The 14,650-nt window shown below is 39.2% G+C and overlaps 1 protein-coding gene across 9 annotated transcripts in view; it reads left to right on the forward strand.

Annotated features, from left to right (window-relative positions):
* The window catches only part of BEND5 (BEN domain containing 5), a 1,448,520-nt gene that overhangs the window by 929,112 nt on the left and 504,758 nt on the right, over nucleotides 1-14,650 (forward strand). For all 9 annotated transcript variants that reach the window (XR_007455035.1, XM_049618594.1, XM_049618596.1 and 6 more), the window contains one exon: nucleotides 6,742-6,958. Coding sequence is in view for 8 of the 9 variants with exons in the window: in XM_049618594.1 (XP_049474551.1) it covers nucleotides 6,742-6,958 (217 nt within the window). In the remaining variant the exon portion in view is untranslated. The remainder of the gene's footprint in view (nucleotides 1-6,741; nucleotides 6,959-14,650) is intronic.

Raw genomic sequence — 14,650 nt, forward strand, 5'->3', positions numbered from 1 at the left:
CACAGCTTTCAAAGAGGAAATGTCATTTGAGCTGGGTCTCACTTCTCTACATAAGGATGTACTACGTAGAAAAGTAGGGGAAGGCAATTGCAGAGAGAAGGAACAGCATTTTAAAAGGCATGAAGGTTTTTGAGAACATAATGTATTCAGGGCATGACTCACAGTTTCACATAGAGAGAGCACACTATACATAGACTGGTATGGCTGAAATTATTTATTCCAATTTTTAATCCCTTAAAGTTCACTCACAAATATATTCATTTACCCAATTCATAAGCATTTTGAGAACCTCTATATGCAAAGCTCTGTATAGGTCCTGCAGAACCAGAGGTAAACAATACATTGTCCCCGCCCTTGGGAGAGGCTCAGTGTAATGATGGAGAAAGGTATATATTCAAATTGATATAATTAGATAGAGGCTATAGTAGAGAGGTATATATAGTATGATTGGAATGTGTTCAGTATTTACTGAACATGTGTGTGAATGTGTATGCTTTGCTCACTCACATGTTCATGCATGACTGGATCTGAGGATGTGAGTTACAGGGTGCCCTCACACATTTGGATGTCCTCTTTAGTCATCAGGATGGACCCACGATGATGGTTTATTCCAACAGCTCGATCAGCCTTTAGTTTCTGAGTCCTGAGAGCACACACTCCAGGTCTTGAATCTCTCTGCATCTCTGGCAGGATCAGATGTTGGACTCTTTCCTTTATGAAGTCTTCTGGGGAGTCGTGGACAAGTTTCCTCTTATGAACAAGAATTCTTGAGGTACTTGGGTGGTTCAGTTGGTTAAGCATCCAACTCTTGATTTCAGCTCAGGTCATGGTGTTGTGGTTCTTAAGTTGAAGCCCTGTATCGGGTTCCACGCTAGCAGGGCAGAGCCTGCTTGGGATTCTCTCTCTCTCTCTCTCTCTCTTTCTCTCTCTCTCTCTCTCTCTCCCACTCCCTCTCCCTCTCCCTCTCCCTCTCTCTCTCTCTCTCTCTCTCTCTGCCTCTCCCCTGCTGTGTCTCTCTCAAAATAAATAAATAAACTTAAAAAAAAAAAAACAAGCATTCTTGACCCCATATTCATTTTCATCATATCATTGGGATGACAGGAATAACTTCAGAGGATGGTTGTGAGGATTAAAGAACTTAATATATTATAATGTATTTACAATGGCCTACCACATGGTCAATAATATATACATATTAGGAATTATAATAGCTGTTATCATTATTGTTGTATTGTTTTCAGTGATATCTCACACCTGTATTAAACAGAATCAGAAGGCAGCCTTGTCTAACCTAACATCAAGTATAGGAACTTACTTGATGGGATCCCATAAAGCTTCCCATGCTTGCACTCCCCTATAACATGGGCCTTTCTACTTGCCCTTCAGCTGAATATTAAAGAGTCTCTATACCGAGCTACAATCTACCTCCCTATGATGTCTACCATTTATCTTCAGAGATGAGTCTTCTTTTCCTTTTATTACAGCTTTTTAAAATGACCAAGTATTGTCAACTTCTCTGTGAAGAGACGATAGAGAGGAAAGTGACAAAGTGAAAAGTGAGAAAGAGAGGGAAAAGGTGACACTCTTCCTGTCTTCAAGAAGCCTACCTTTCTTTGAAGAAATCTCCATTTACTTTTGGTGTTCATTATTAACAGACATACCAAGTTATAAAACTTATTTTACTATTATGTGTCAAAGTCGAGATAAATTAATGAAGACTGAATGGTCAGAGAAGGATTCAGAGAGGAAGTATGTTAAAGGGTAGACATTTATTTATACATTCTTTTGTCCATTAATTAATTAGTTCATTTAAAAAAATACTTTAGCCTTTATTGACAGTCTACCTTATGCACATCTATGAGTAGCAGTTCACCAAGTAGGTAAGATGACAGGGGAATCACTCCAAGTGAAAGAAAGATCAAATAAAAAGAGATCCCATAAAGGTATGGGAGGAATAGCATAAAATTGTGTTAGGGAGTTGTAAGTAGCTCAGTATGAATAAAACATAGGATTCAAGGAGGAAGAAATGGCTGGTGATACTGGATCACAGGGAGATCTCACGGAGCCTTGTAGGCCAAACCAGAATATGAAGATAGGGAGTTGTTTGAAGAGTCTTTAACAGGAGAGTACTGGGAGAGCAGGTTTTTCTGGAAGCAGAAATAGGGCTATGACTGGATGGCAAAGGGAGAAAGGAGGGTAGCAAGGTACCATAGGAATTATGAGCACAGACTTCAAAGTCACATTAGTCTGCATCTAATATAAGCCCTGAGTATTACTAACCCTGTCACTTCAGGGAATTTTTTACCTCTCTGAGCTTCAATTTTCTTGTCTATGTAAAGGGGATGTTAATAGCCCCTGGCTCATGGGATTATTGTGAGGTTTAAATGATAATGCATATACAACATTCAACATGATGCCTGCGACATAGTAAAAACATAATAAGCAAAATAAGAGAAAAACCAGAAATGCATTACAAATGAGAGACACATGTTTCCTCCTACTTAGTCCCAGTCTTATTTTCCTCTACTCTTTGTGTTACTTGAAAGTCCTCATGAATTTGGCCTACTGAGCCCTTCTCAAATGGATTTTTATTTGTACTCTTAGAGATTCTAGAAAATCTAAGCCCTGAGCAGCATCTTGACTTCCTTGAATGATTACCCCAGGGCCCATTACCTTCACTCTGTCTGCAAATCAGGTTAGACATCCGACCCACTCAGGAGAGGAGCTGGGACAGCTGCAAGCATTAGACGAATTCTCTTGATAGCACATAATCAAATTTGGTGGAGATGGTAGGCTCTCAGAGTCAAGTTGCTAAACTTGGCTAGAATAGGAGAAAACTGGGGTGATTGAATTTAAAGCATGGACCCTGATCGGATATACTAGTAAATGAAGAGTTGAGAACATCAGCATCATAACCTGAGGGGCCCGTCACTGTAGGAATCACTAACATATCAAGACATGCTCACCTTGCTCTCAGATCTGTGAGCCAGGGCCTGAAGCTAGGGTCACAGGTCACTAACCAGAGACCTCAAGGCCACTTTCAACTGGCATTCTTCCTGAATGCAAACTGGGAACCCTGAAACTAGGTTAGTCCATCAGCCTCACATTTCTGCATGTTTCAATCACATCACAAATTTAGACTATCATCTGTTCTTTCTATACCCTTACCTCTGCACTGATCTTATCTTGGTTTTCACTGTTCCCTTCTCTATCAAGAACTTTCCACTTTCCACTTTTTCCTCTGAAACTCAGCTTCATGGTAACTAATCTTACTTGGGTTCTCAATCTTTTAGTCCACTGCTTCCTTTACATCTTCTCTTAGATGAACAATGCTTGGTACATGATACGTAACAAATATTTGCTACATAAAACAATGAAGTAAGACCTGATATCTTGGAGGTCATTATTCCCCCCATTTCCCTCTCAGGAACTGTTGATTCACTTATACTCCATGGACAGAAGTATCAGGAGAGGACGACTTTCCTCTTGACTCCCCATGCTCCTTCCAGGCCATTATTTTTCTGCCTCATCACTGGTAGCCCCAAAATTTCAATATAGGAAGGTTTAGGGTAGCAATCTGGCTGGAAAGGAAGAGTGCCTGGGGGAGGGGGCAGCACTTGTCTTAAAAGTTGTATTTACATTACAAGAAGACTATTGTTACCTGTATATTTATCTGTGGTGGCTTTGGGAGTAGGACGTAAATGGATTCTGTTGTGGGCCCAAGCACATCCCTAGACAGCCTTTGATACTACCATTGATGTTTATATGAAAATCCCTGTTCCTTTATTGGTTATGCTTTTCTCTCTACCATCCGGCCTTCCTCAGTGCTACCAGGTTCTAACCCATATTAGTTAGACCTTATGTCCCATCACTTAAGCCACTTTTTTCTAAAATAGTCAAATCTGTCTTGTTTTCTACACCTGTGCAGCTACTCTCCTTCTGTCCTTCTGACCACTATCATCGATCCCTTGGACTGGCAGTCATGGTACTTTACTTCTTTCACTCACTTGAAAGGTACCCTGTGACTTCAGGATCATTTTTAAATTCTTTAACATGGTTCATATAGTCCCTTTCTAGTCTGGCTTCTGCCTTCCTCTTCAGACACATTACTCATGAATTCCCTTCTCACTCTTTGTACTTCAGCCACGATGAATTCCTTTCAGTTCCAACATTTGCTTTTTTCTCTCTTGCCTCCTGGCTTTTGCACACACTCATATCTGGAATAGCAGAAGTTCATAATTTATCAAGGACTATGGAGGAGTGTTCTAGGTACTGGACTTGGAATCAGACAGAAACAAATTGGAGTCCTAGCTCTATCATTTACTCACTTGATGTAATGAGTGAGCTCCTTAACTTTCATGAACCTCCATGACCACATTGGCAAAGTGGAATAATACCCACCTTGACCAAATGATTTTATGCGAATTAAATCAGGTACTTGGGGTGACTGGGTGGCTCAGTTGGTTAAGTATCTGACTCTTGATTTCAGTTCAGGTCATGATCTCACAGTTCGTGAGATCAAGCCCCACATCAGGTTCTGCACTGTCAGATTCTTTCCCTCATTTTCTACCCCTTCCCTGCTTGTGCATTCACACTTATGGTCTCTCTCTCTCTCTCTCTCTCTCATATAAATAAACATTAAAAAAATAAAGTACAATAAATCAGGTACTGAATAAGCCCCATAAACAACCCATACTATGCATATTCTGTTCATTCCTTCCTTTCTCTCTTCCCTCATTCCTTTCTCAATCTTTCTTTTCCTTTTTTTCTTCCTTAATTTGCATCTTCTTCCCCTCTCTGCATTTCACTTAATGTCTGATGTTCATGGGACCCAGGGCTACAGGCAAACAATAGAAGCTTGCTGTATGTACAAAATTAGTGTCTTGTAACCTCTGCTCTTCCACAGGAAGCCCACAGCCTTAATTTCCACTCTAGCTACTTAGGCAGCTTCAGAAGGACACCAAGGTAGAAGCAAGATTCTGCAACAAACTACTAGCATGTTATAATGCTCTGGGTGCTTTTAACAATTTTCTTCAGGCTGCCCTACCTGGAGTCACCACCATTGTTATTTTCCTCAACCTCATCACCTACACCCTCCTCACACTTTCCTTCACATGCTCCTGGGCCCTATGGCTTTTCAATTGAATGCCAAGCCCCTACAGATGAGCCTGGCATCCTTCACCCAATGTGCCAGTAGCCCCCAGAAATATACTTGTGTTTTTAGGAGCTTCCAAACTGATTTGAGTGGGTAAGACTTACGAAGCCATCAACAAAGAAGCAAGAGTTGCTGTGAAATGTGGGAGCTGGACTGGCCCAGAATTGTCAATGGATGATCATGGAAAATGTATAGTTTGGGATGGGTTTTGTAGGATTAATGGGGTTTTTAAGAGACAGTAATAAGAGTCATTCACTGCAGGAAAACTGTGAATAGTTTGGATGTCACACATCATGATAGGGTACAGTGAGCCTGTGATGTGGATGAATGTAAAAAAGTTATGGGAATTATGACTGGAACATTTTGCCTTTTCTCATGCATATGTTTCAGAGTTCCTTATTGGAGAATGAGCATGATGACTTAGCAAAACTACTTACGTAGTATATTTGAAGCAGTATTTCCCAAAGTGCTTCTGTGGAAAATTAGTGTCATGTTATGCTCTGTAGAAAAACAATAGTAATAATTTAAAGAAAGTTGAATATTCTTTCCTCCCCCTTCAATATTTACAGTGCACATTAGCTTATTTTAAAAAAAGGTCTGAATTAGCCTTACAATACAAAAACCTGGCTTCCCTAGGAAAAGTAGACCTCCCCTGTTTATTTTTAGTATAACATCACACTTTTTTTTCTTTTTTTTTTTTTTTTTAGAGAGAGAGAACATGAGCAAGCCAGGAGGTAGAAGAGGGGCAGAGAGAGAGGGTGAGAGAGAGAGAGAATCCCAAGCAGGCTCCACGCTCAACACAGATCCCAATGTGGGGCTCAATCCCATGACCCTGGGATCATGACCTGAAGTGAAATCAAGAGTTGGATGCTCAGCTAACTGAGCCACCTAAATGCCCCTTACATCATACTCTTTAGTTGCCCTCAAGGTGCTTTAAGAGTCTGTAACTGTTTAATGTATTTATTTTTAATATTTTATTGACTTCTTCCCCACCAGAATATAGACTGCATGAGGATAAACATGTTGCCTCTCTTATTTACCATTATACATCAAGAATCTGAGTTTCCCTGGGGTGCCTGGGTTACTCAGTTTAGTTAAGCACCCAACTCTTGGTTTTGACTCAGGTCATGATCTCATGATTTGTGAGATCAAGCCCCACATGGGACTCTGTGCTGAGAGTACGGAGCTTGCTTGGGATTCTGTCTCCCTCTCTCTCTGCCCTACACACATGCATTCTTTCTCTCTCAAAATAAATGAATAAACATTAAAAAAAAAAAGAATCTAGCTCATTGCCTGGGCATGTAATGAGTGCTCCAAATAATAGTAAACAATGATTAAAACTTGTTCATCTTTGTTTACCTTTGCATTGTCCAAACATTTGATAAAGGGTAGAGCTGGAATTTGAATAAAGTGCTGCCAAATCCTGGACTCCTTTTGACCATAGGTGGTACGGTTGTTGTTCCCAGACACCACCTAGACTTCTTGATGTTACAGTTTTTTTCTCTTGGGCATTTATTCCTGTTTATTACCTTTGAAGCTTGAATGATTATCTGATATGCCCAATTTTTTTTCTTTGTATCTTTCAGGCAAAGGCTGCCACCTAAAAATGTTTACTACTACCGGTGTCCGGACCATAGGAAGAATTATGTGATGTCCTTTGCATTTTGTTTTGACCGAGAAGAAGATATTTACCAATTTGCTTACTGCTACCCATATACATACACACGCTTTCAGCATTACCTTGACAGCCTGCAAAAGAGAAACATGGATTACTTCTTTCGGGAGCAGCTGGGTCAGAGCGTGGTAAGGCCTAGTCTGAAACAGGCAGCCTTGGGAGAAGTGCTTAGCAATGGGTTTTTATAGAATGCAAATAATAGATATTGATTCTTTGCATATGCTCTGGAACTTTTATGAATAGTTATTTTTATTGTGCCATTCTTTGCCTCTGTGGCTAACAAGAAGTCACAGAATAAGATATGAGGCAAATGCTTGTCCTTCTGAATGAAGCTGATAATGCTAACAAAATACAAAAATTTTAGTGTCTCCCAAAAACTCTGAGAAAAAAGAGGGAAGCTTCTACTAGGTGTTACAAAAGGCATGAAAGCATTTTATGAGTGGGAGTCTCTGAGATAAAACATACATTTGTCTTTTAATGAATGCAACTTGTCTGCAGTGCAGGTTAGCAACTGGTGTGTGGTTTGTTGTGCTGCCCACTGTGTTTTGTCTCTGTCATCCCTCAGTTCCCAGCCTTTCCTTACCCTGGGCTTAGTTCCCTGGGTCTGGAGATTTTGGTCTTACATTCTGTATTAGTTTCCTATTGCTGGCGTAGCAAATTACCACGAACTTGGTGGGTTAAAACAACACAAATTTATTATCCTACCGTTCAATAGAAGTCCAAAACTGGTCTTTCTAGCTAAAATTGAGGTATCAGCAGGTCTGCATTCCTTTTGGGGGTTCTAGGAGAGAATTTATTTCCCTGCCCTTTCCAGCTTCTAGAGGCTGTTTGCATTTCTTAGCTTGTAGTTCCCTTCCATCTTCAAAGCCAACAATGGCTGGTTGAGTCTAATGCTGAATCACTCAGTGAATCTCCTGCCTCCTTCTTTTACTTTTAAGGATCCTTGTGATTATGTTGGGCTCACCCAGATAATGCAGGATGATGTCTCCATCTAAAGATATTTAATCACCTCTGTAAAAGCCCCTTTTGTCTTGTAAAGTGACATATTCACAGGTTTCTGGGATTAGGACTTGGACATTTTGGGAGGGGGGTGCATTGTTCTCCCTACCATTGTTCTCTGTGGTCAGTGATACTTCAGTTACTTGTAATGAATAAACAGGTGATAATTTGCTTTTATGTTTCATTCTTTAAGAATTGTGGATTATGCCTCTAAAATAGGCATACTGAGTACTTTAAAGCTCCTACAAGAGGATACTGGTGGAATTAGCAGAAAGTACTATACTGGAGGTTCTGATACATGGTGGTGGAAATATGGATTCTGCCCAGTGACTGTGAGTTCCACCTAGAAGGGAACCCCACTTCTAACTGAAAGTTTTCAAGACTAGACTGTTTAAAAGACATAGAGTCTAGTCCAGGATACCCCCCCCCCAAAAAAAAAAGAGAAAAAAGGAGGGCTTGCATATGGCTCAGGTACCTGAGAGTCAAATCTGATCTCAAAAGCTAGTGGTCATGATGATGTTCTTATAGTCTGAGATTCTCTATGCACTAAGATTTTGCTAAATATCTTCCCTTTACTCTAACCCTCTCCCTAACAGTGCTTCTGGTGGGTGCCATGTGTATCTAATGCCCATATATTTTGAACTTAGAATTGGACACATGGTATATCAGTCAACATGCTAGCAGGAAACAGATGGCAGCCTCACATTAGGATACTTTGAGGAGGGTTTAATAAATGGGCTATTTACAAGGTGTGGGCAGTGTGTAGGGAAACCTCGGGGTTTCCCTGGGGCATTTCCCTGGGGCTAGAACTCAAAGGCTGTGAAGGGAAGGAATGGTTATCAGAACCCAATAGTAGAGTCATGTTGTGGGCCATCTTGAGTGAAACAGTGAGTGACCTTCAGTTAAGGAAAAAGTTAGCCTAAGATGACCCCACAGGGAGGGAGCTGAGAAAACTAAGTATGTAGAACTCATTCTCTTACTTCCGTCTGATTTCCTGCTAGGGGTCCCTATTAACCAACCCAACCAGAAGTCAGAGGACAAGAGAGTCCATTGATGCAGTACATACAAGTAAGCCACAGTGGTCAAAGAAAATGATAGAGAAGGGCAAAGAGTGGATGTAGAGAGGCAAATACAAGATATTAAGCACATATAGTTTGATCAGCATTTTATTACTGGGAACAATGAAATTGATATGAGACTGTCAGAGAAATTCTGAGATGAGTGTTTGCCAATCTGAGAATTGTGATATGAGTTAAGACAGTGAGAAGTTCATTCAATACTTGTGACTTTTAATTTTAAGGGCGGGATTTGTACATTTCATTCCTGTGTCCACTCCAGCCCCCTCTTAGATTTATGCCAGGCAGAATGTAAGTGCATCCTGAATGGCTATTAAGTAAATTATTTAATGAATGAAAGAATGAGTTAATATATATGTCTAGAGGCAATGTGAAGAACTAAGAGCATTAGAAAGTTGATAGGAGGGGTAACAGGATCAGTTATGCTGCCAACAACTAATATCCAAATCTGTATCTAAAATAACAGCACTTTAAACAAAACAGAAGTTTATTTCTCTTCCATATAAAAGCCTATAGGCAATCCAGAGCTGATATTGTATCCCTTGAAAGCCTTAGGGAGTCAGTTTTTTTCAGCTTTTTGTCCTGCCATCCCTGGGGCATTCCCCTCAATCCCATGATCCAGTGTGGATCGAGAATGGAATTCTTACCATCACATCTGTGTTTCAGACAGCAGGATGAAGAAAGTAGGGGGAGAAAGGAGAAAATGAAGTTATGTAGCACTTTCTCTTCTATCCCATTTCATACAACTCATATCCACACTTACCTAAAGTAAGGATGAGACATGAAGTCTTTATTCTGGGTGACCATGTTTCCAGCTAAAAATTGGTAGTCCTATAGATGTGTAGGAGAACTGATATTGAAGGGCAGCCCGAAGTATCTGCCATAGGAAACCTGAATTCTGTTTTCAACTCTAATACCAAATTACTCATGTGAAACTTGAATGTTACTTCCCCTTTCTGGGGACAAGTTTTTCATCTATAAAATGAAAAAGATGGACTGGAATAGTGTTTTCAAGTTATTCTTTGAGGAACTCCTCAGGAAAAAAAAATAAGTTGAGAATCTTGTCCTACTTCAGACCTTGCAAGGGGCACTGGGGGATATAAAACAAACCTTGGTATCCTTCAGAAATGTCTCCTATACCTGAGGAAATGGGATATGTTCAAACAGAAATAAAATTTTAAAAATATATAATTAAGGATCTCACTAGTTGTCTAGAGAGTTAATGGTCAGATTAAACATCATGGAGAAGATGAGCTTTAAGCTGACTCTTGAAAGATGGGTAGGATTAGTAAATACAGAGTTGGGGAGGAGGCAGCCCAGAGAGCAAGATTTAGCCAGAGTCATTGCATGGTGGCAGTTGGTTAGAAGTCTGGTTTGATTGGAATAAGGAATCTTCTTACTATAAGATTAGGATAAATAGGAATATTGGGGCCAAACTCTAGAAAGAGTTAATTGTCATACTGTCATTCAGATTTAACACAGATACTGGGTCAGTTACTTTATGTATACCATCTTGCTTATTTTTCATAGTAGTTTTATGGAGTAGGCAGAATTATCCCAGTTTGGGGGGTAAATAATATAAGGCTAAAAAGGTTAAGTTACTTAGCTAAAGCCATATGGCTAGTTCATGTCAGGGCCAAGGTTTAAACCCATGACTTCTGATACCACATCCTGCCGTTTTGATGGACTACTGCTGCTTTCTGCATTGGACCAACTGAGAGCTACAGTGGATTTTTAGGAAAGAAATTACCTTATCCAAAGCAGCATCTTAAAGAAAGTAAAGTTAGTGAAAGTGCAGGGTGTACCTGTGCTGGCTAAACTAGTTTGGAGAAACTCTATGGGTTGGACCTCAAAGCAGATACCAAAGACTTTAAGGCTTTCTGGCATACTTTTAGAGACAGGACAGTTCTTCATTACCAGGGTGTTTGGTATGGCTCATGTCTGAAGGCACCACTATAATTAGTTAATCCTTATTCCAATTTGGAGGGAGGATAATTACAAGTGGGAAGGCTAAACATGTCAACATCCAGATCTTAGGGAGAGTAAGCAGGAAGCAAGATTTTGTATTTCTAGTGCTGGAATGATTAATCACCATGTCCATAGCTACCATTGCTACTAATTATGCCATCTGAAATGGTGTCTTATTTTGTTATTCTCTAGTGGTGTCTTCTAACCTCACCTTTGAACATGCATCAATGCCACAATCTGACATTTAAGATAAAAATACCATGGGAAAGATCTTATTTTTTCTTGTTATCTTAAGACCTTTATTGAGGTATAATTTATATACCATAAAATACACCCATTGTAAAGGACCGGTAATATGATTTTTAGTAAATTTATAGAGTTTTACACTATCACCGCAATCTAGTCTTAGATTCTGTTTCCATCATCCCAAAAAGTTCCTTTGTTATTCCTCACTTCCACTCCCAATCCTAGCAACTACTGACCTTCTCTGACACTATAAATTTGCCATTTCTGAGCATTTCATATAAATGGAATTATGCATTATGTAGTCTTTTGCTTCCAGCATCCTTCACTTAGCATTATATTTTTCAGGTTTAGCCATGTTGTACTATGTATCAGCAATTCATTCATTTTTAGTGCTGAATAGTATTCTATTAAAATGATATATACCATGTTTTGTTTATTCTCTAGTTTATGGACATTTAGAAAGCTTCTATATTGGGGCTATTATGAATAACGATGTTATGAACATTCATGTGCATACTTTTGAGTGGACATGTGATCCACTTTGTTTCAGGTAGATTTCTAAGAATGGAATCATTGGGTCATATAGTAAGTTCATGTTCAAATTAAAAAAAGACAATCTGTCAAACTGTGTTCCAAGTTAGTAATGTCTTTTTACCTTCCTACCAGCAATGTAGGAGAGAGGGTTATAGTTTTTCCATGTTCTTGCTAACACTTGGAATTATCTATATTTTTAATTATAGTCATTTTAGTTGGTATGTAGCATATCTCATTGTGGTTTTAAATTATATTGCCCTAACAGCTAATTATGTTGATTATCTTATCATGAGCTTATTTGCCATTTGTGTATTTTCTTTAATAAAGTGTCAGTTTCAATATTTTGCCCATTTAAAAATTTTGGGTTATTTGTATTCTTATAATGAGTTTTGAGATTTCTTTATCTATTCTGAATGCAAGTCTTTTGTCCGATACATGCTTTGCAAATATTTCTTTCTTATCTATGCCTTATCTTTTCATTCTCTTAACCATATCTTTTGAAGAACAGAATTAATTTTGAGGCCTAATTTATCAATTTTTTTTCTCTTATGGATCATGCTTTGGATTCTTATCTAAGAACTCTTTGCCCAACTGAAGACCACAAAGATTTTCTCCTATGTTTCATTCTAAAATTTTTATGGTTTTGCTTACATCTCAGTCTGTGATCCATTTTGAATTATTTTTATATGTATGGCATGAGGTAAGCGTTTAAGCTTACATTTTTTTGCATATGGATATCCAATTGTTCTAGCACTGCTTTTTGAAAAGACTAACCTTTACCAGTGAATTATCTTGGTGTCTTTCTCTTATGCCTCAGCTCAATTTTTCTTTTTTCTTTCCTATTTATAAGACTGGATTCTCAAAGAGTCAACCCTGTGTCTTTGTAGTTTAGCAGTCAGCTATTATTGGGCTAGGTTTGTGCTTACCCACCCTGAGCACATAAGGCTTCTGTCCTCTGTCAGTGGATCTATATGTAGATATGGGGAGTACAGTCAAAGTCTGGGCAATTTTCATGTCTTCTCCGGCTTCTCCTTTCCCTTCTGTGTCGTGTTGACCATGAGCATTTGTGCAGCTTCAGAGCTTTTCAGGAGTGTGTGACTGGCTTGAGCCTTCTGGCTTGCACCCAGTCTCAGCCAGGAATATGTTTGTCCCAGCTATGGAACTGCAGGCCCTCCTTACTTGCCGACCTCTGTGGTGAGTGTTTCCACAGAAAATGCTGCTAGGTGTGAGCACTGCCCTCTCTTCCAAATTGATTCCCTTTGACAATCCTCACAGCATGGCCTGTCCTAACAGAACCCTGCTTTCACCAAGCTTGGAGGAAGGTAGAGCAACCACAGCACATCACAGATTCCCTGTCTTATTAACTGAAGTTTAGCGGTTTTTTAAGCATAACATGAGATTGTTGTATGCCTTTGGTCAGTTTCCAAAACACTGAAATGTTTGCTTCAGTTTTGTCCAGCTTTATGTTTGTTTTTCAGAGATAGAGTTTACCAATACACTCCTTCCAACATAGCTGGAAGTAGATTGTAATTGACAAACATTAGTTTTTAAATCATATAACCTTGTACCATCAGACACAGTAAAGTATGGTATTATTTTTATACATAATTGGACTAATTAGATGAACACCTAACTCTGTGTGTGTGTGCGTGTGTTGAAAGGATTAGATGGAGAGAGCCATTCCTGTACTTAACAAAACTTGCCAAAAGGAAGTGTCTAACAAAGAAAGGAATCTGATCCTGTATTGTATGGAATAACTAGAAAATCATTTATAGGAGAGTAATTGTCTAGGTTCTGTCACTGGCTAGCTCTGTGACTTTGCGAAAAGCACTCTTCCTCTTTGGGTCTCAGAGAGTCAGACCAGATTTTTCAAGCATCCTTTCCAATTCCAATAAAAATTATGGTTCAAACATTTATAATATCCTGATTGTATGTTCTGAGTCACACATCAGTCTGTCATAATGTTGCCTCTTAATCTGCCTTTTATTTTATAATAATGGTAGTTATTGAGTGCATAGCATGTGGTCGGCCCAATGCCATGATCTTCTTATACATTGTGTCACTCAGTCCTCACAATGCTCCCATTATGTGATTTGTACTGTTTTTGAATACCTAACATGTAACCAGCATGGTCTAGGCTCTAGGGATACAGCAGTGAAAAACAGGCAGAAATCCATGCCTTCATGGGGCTCACATTCCAGGAAGAGACAGACAATATTGGATAAATTAAATCAGGAAAGAGGATGAGTTTTGGGGTGAAGGATTCACTTAGAAGAATTTAAGCTCTGAGATATATTAGTATTATCTCCTTCCATTTGCATTTTTAAAAACTAAGGCACAATGAGATGAAGTAATTTGTCTATATATCATGCAGTTGGGACATGAAGCCAAGCCTTTTTAGACTCCAAAAAATGGACTCTAAACCAGTTCTGGATAGGGAAATATTCTATTCACCTATATAATCATTTACTAAGTTCTTGCAAAGCCATTCTTCAATACAACAAATATCTGATGCGTACCTTCTGCCTGCCAGGCTCTGTATTGGGTGCTGGAGACAGAAAGATGAATACAAAATACACCCTATCCCTCAGAAGTACTCAATGTAGTGGGCAACACAGATGTAAAAACTAATAATGACAATAATGGTAAGAGACTTGATATAATAGACGTAGTGGGCAGAGAAGGGGCACAAGGGAGGAAACAAAGTCCTAATGAAGAAGGCATCTTGAGTTGAGAATCGAAATATAGATACACATGAGGCACCTGGGTGGCTCATTTGGTTGAGCTTCCAACTCTTTTTTTTTAATTTTATTTTTTACATTTATTTTTTGAGAGACATAGAGAGACAGAGCACAAGTTGGGGAGGGGCAGAGAGAAAAGGAGACACAGAATCCGAAGCAGGCTCAAGCCTCTGAGCTGTCAGCACAAAGCCTAACACGGGGCTCGAATTCACAAACTCACAAACCGTGTGATCGTGACCTGAGCCAAAGTTGGACG

This window comes from Panthera uncia (assembly GCF_023721935.1).
Source record: "Panthera uncia isolate 11264 chromosome C1 unlocalized genomic scaffold, Puncia_PCG_1.0 HiC_scaffold_4, whole genome shotgun sequence".
Taxonomy (NCBI): Eukaryota; Metazoa; Chordata; class Mammalia; order Carnivora; family Felidae; genus Panthera; species Panthera uncia.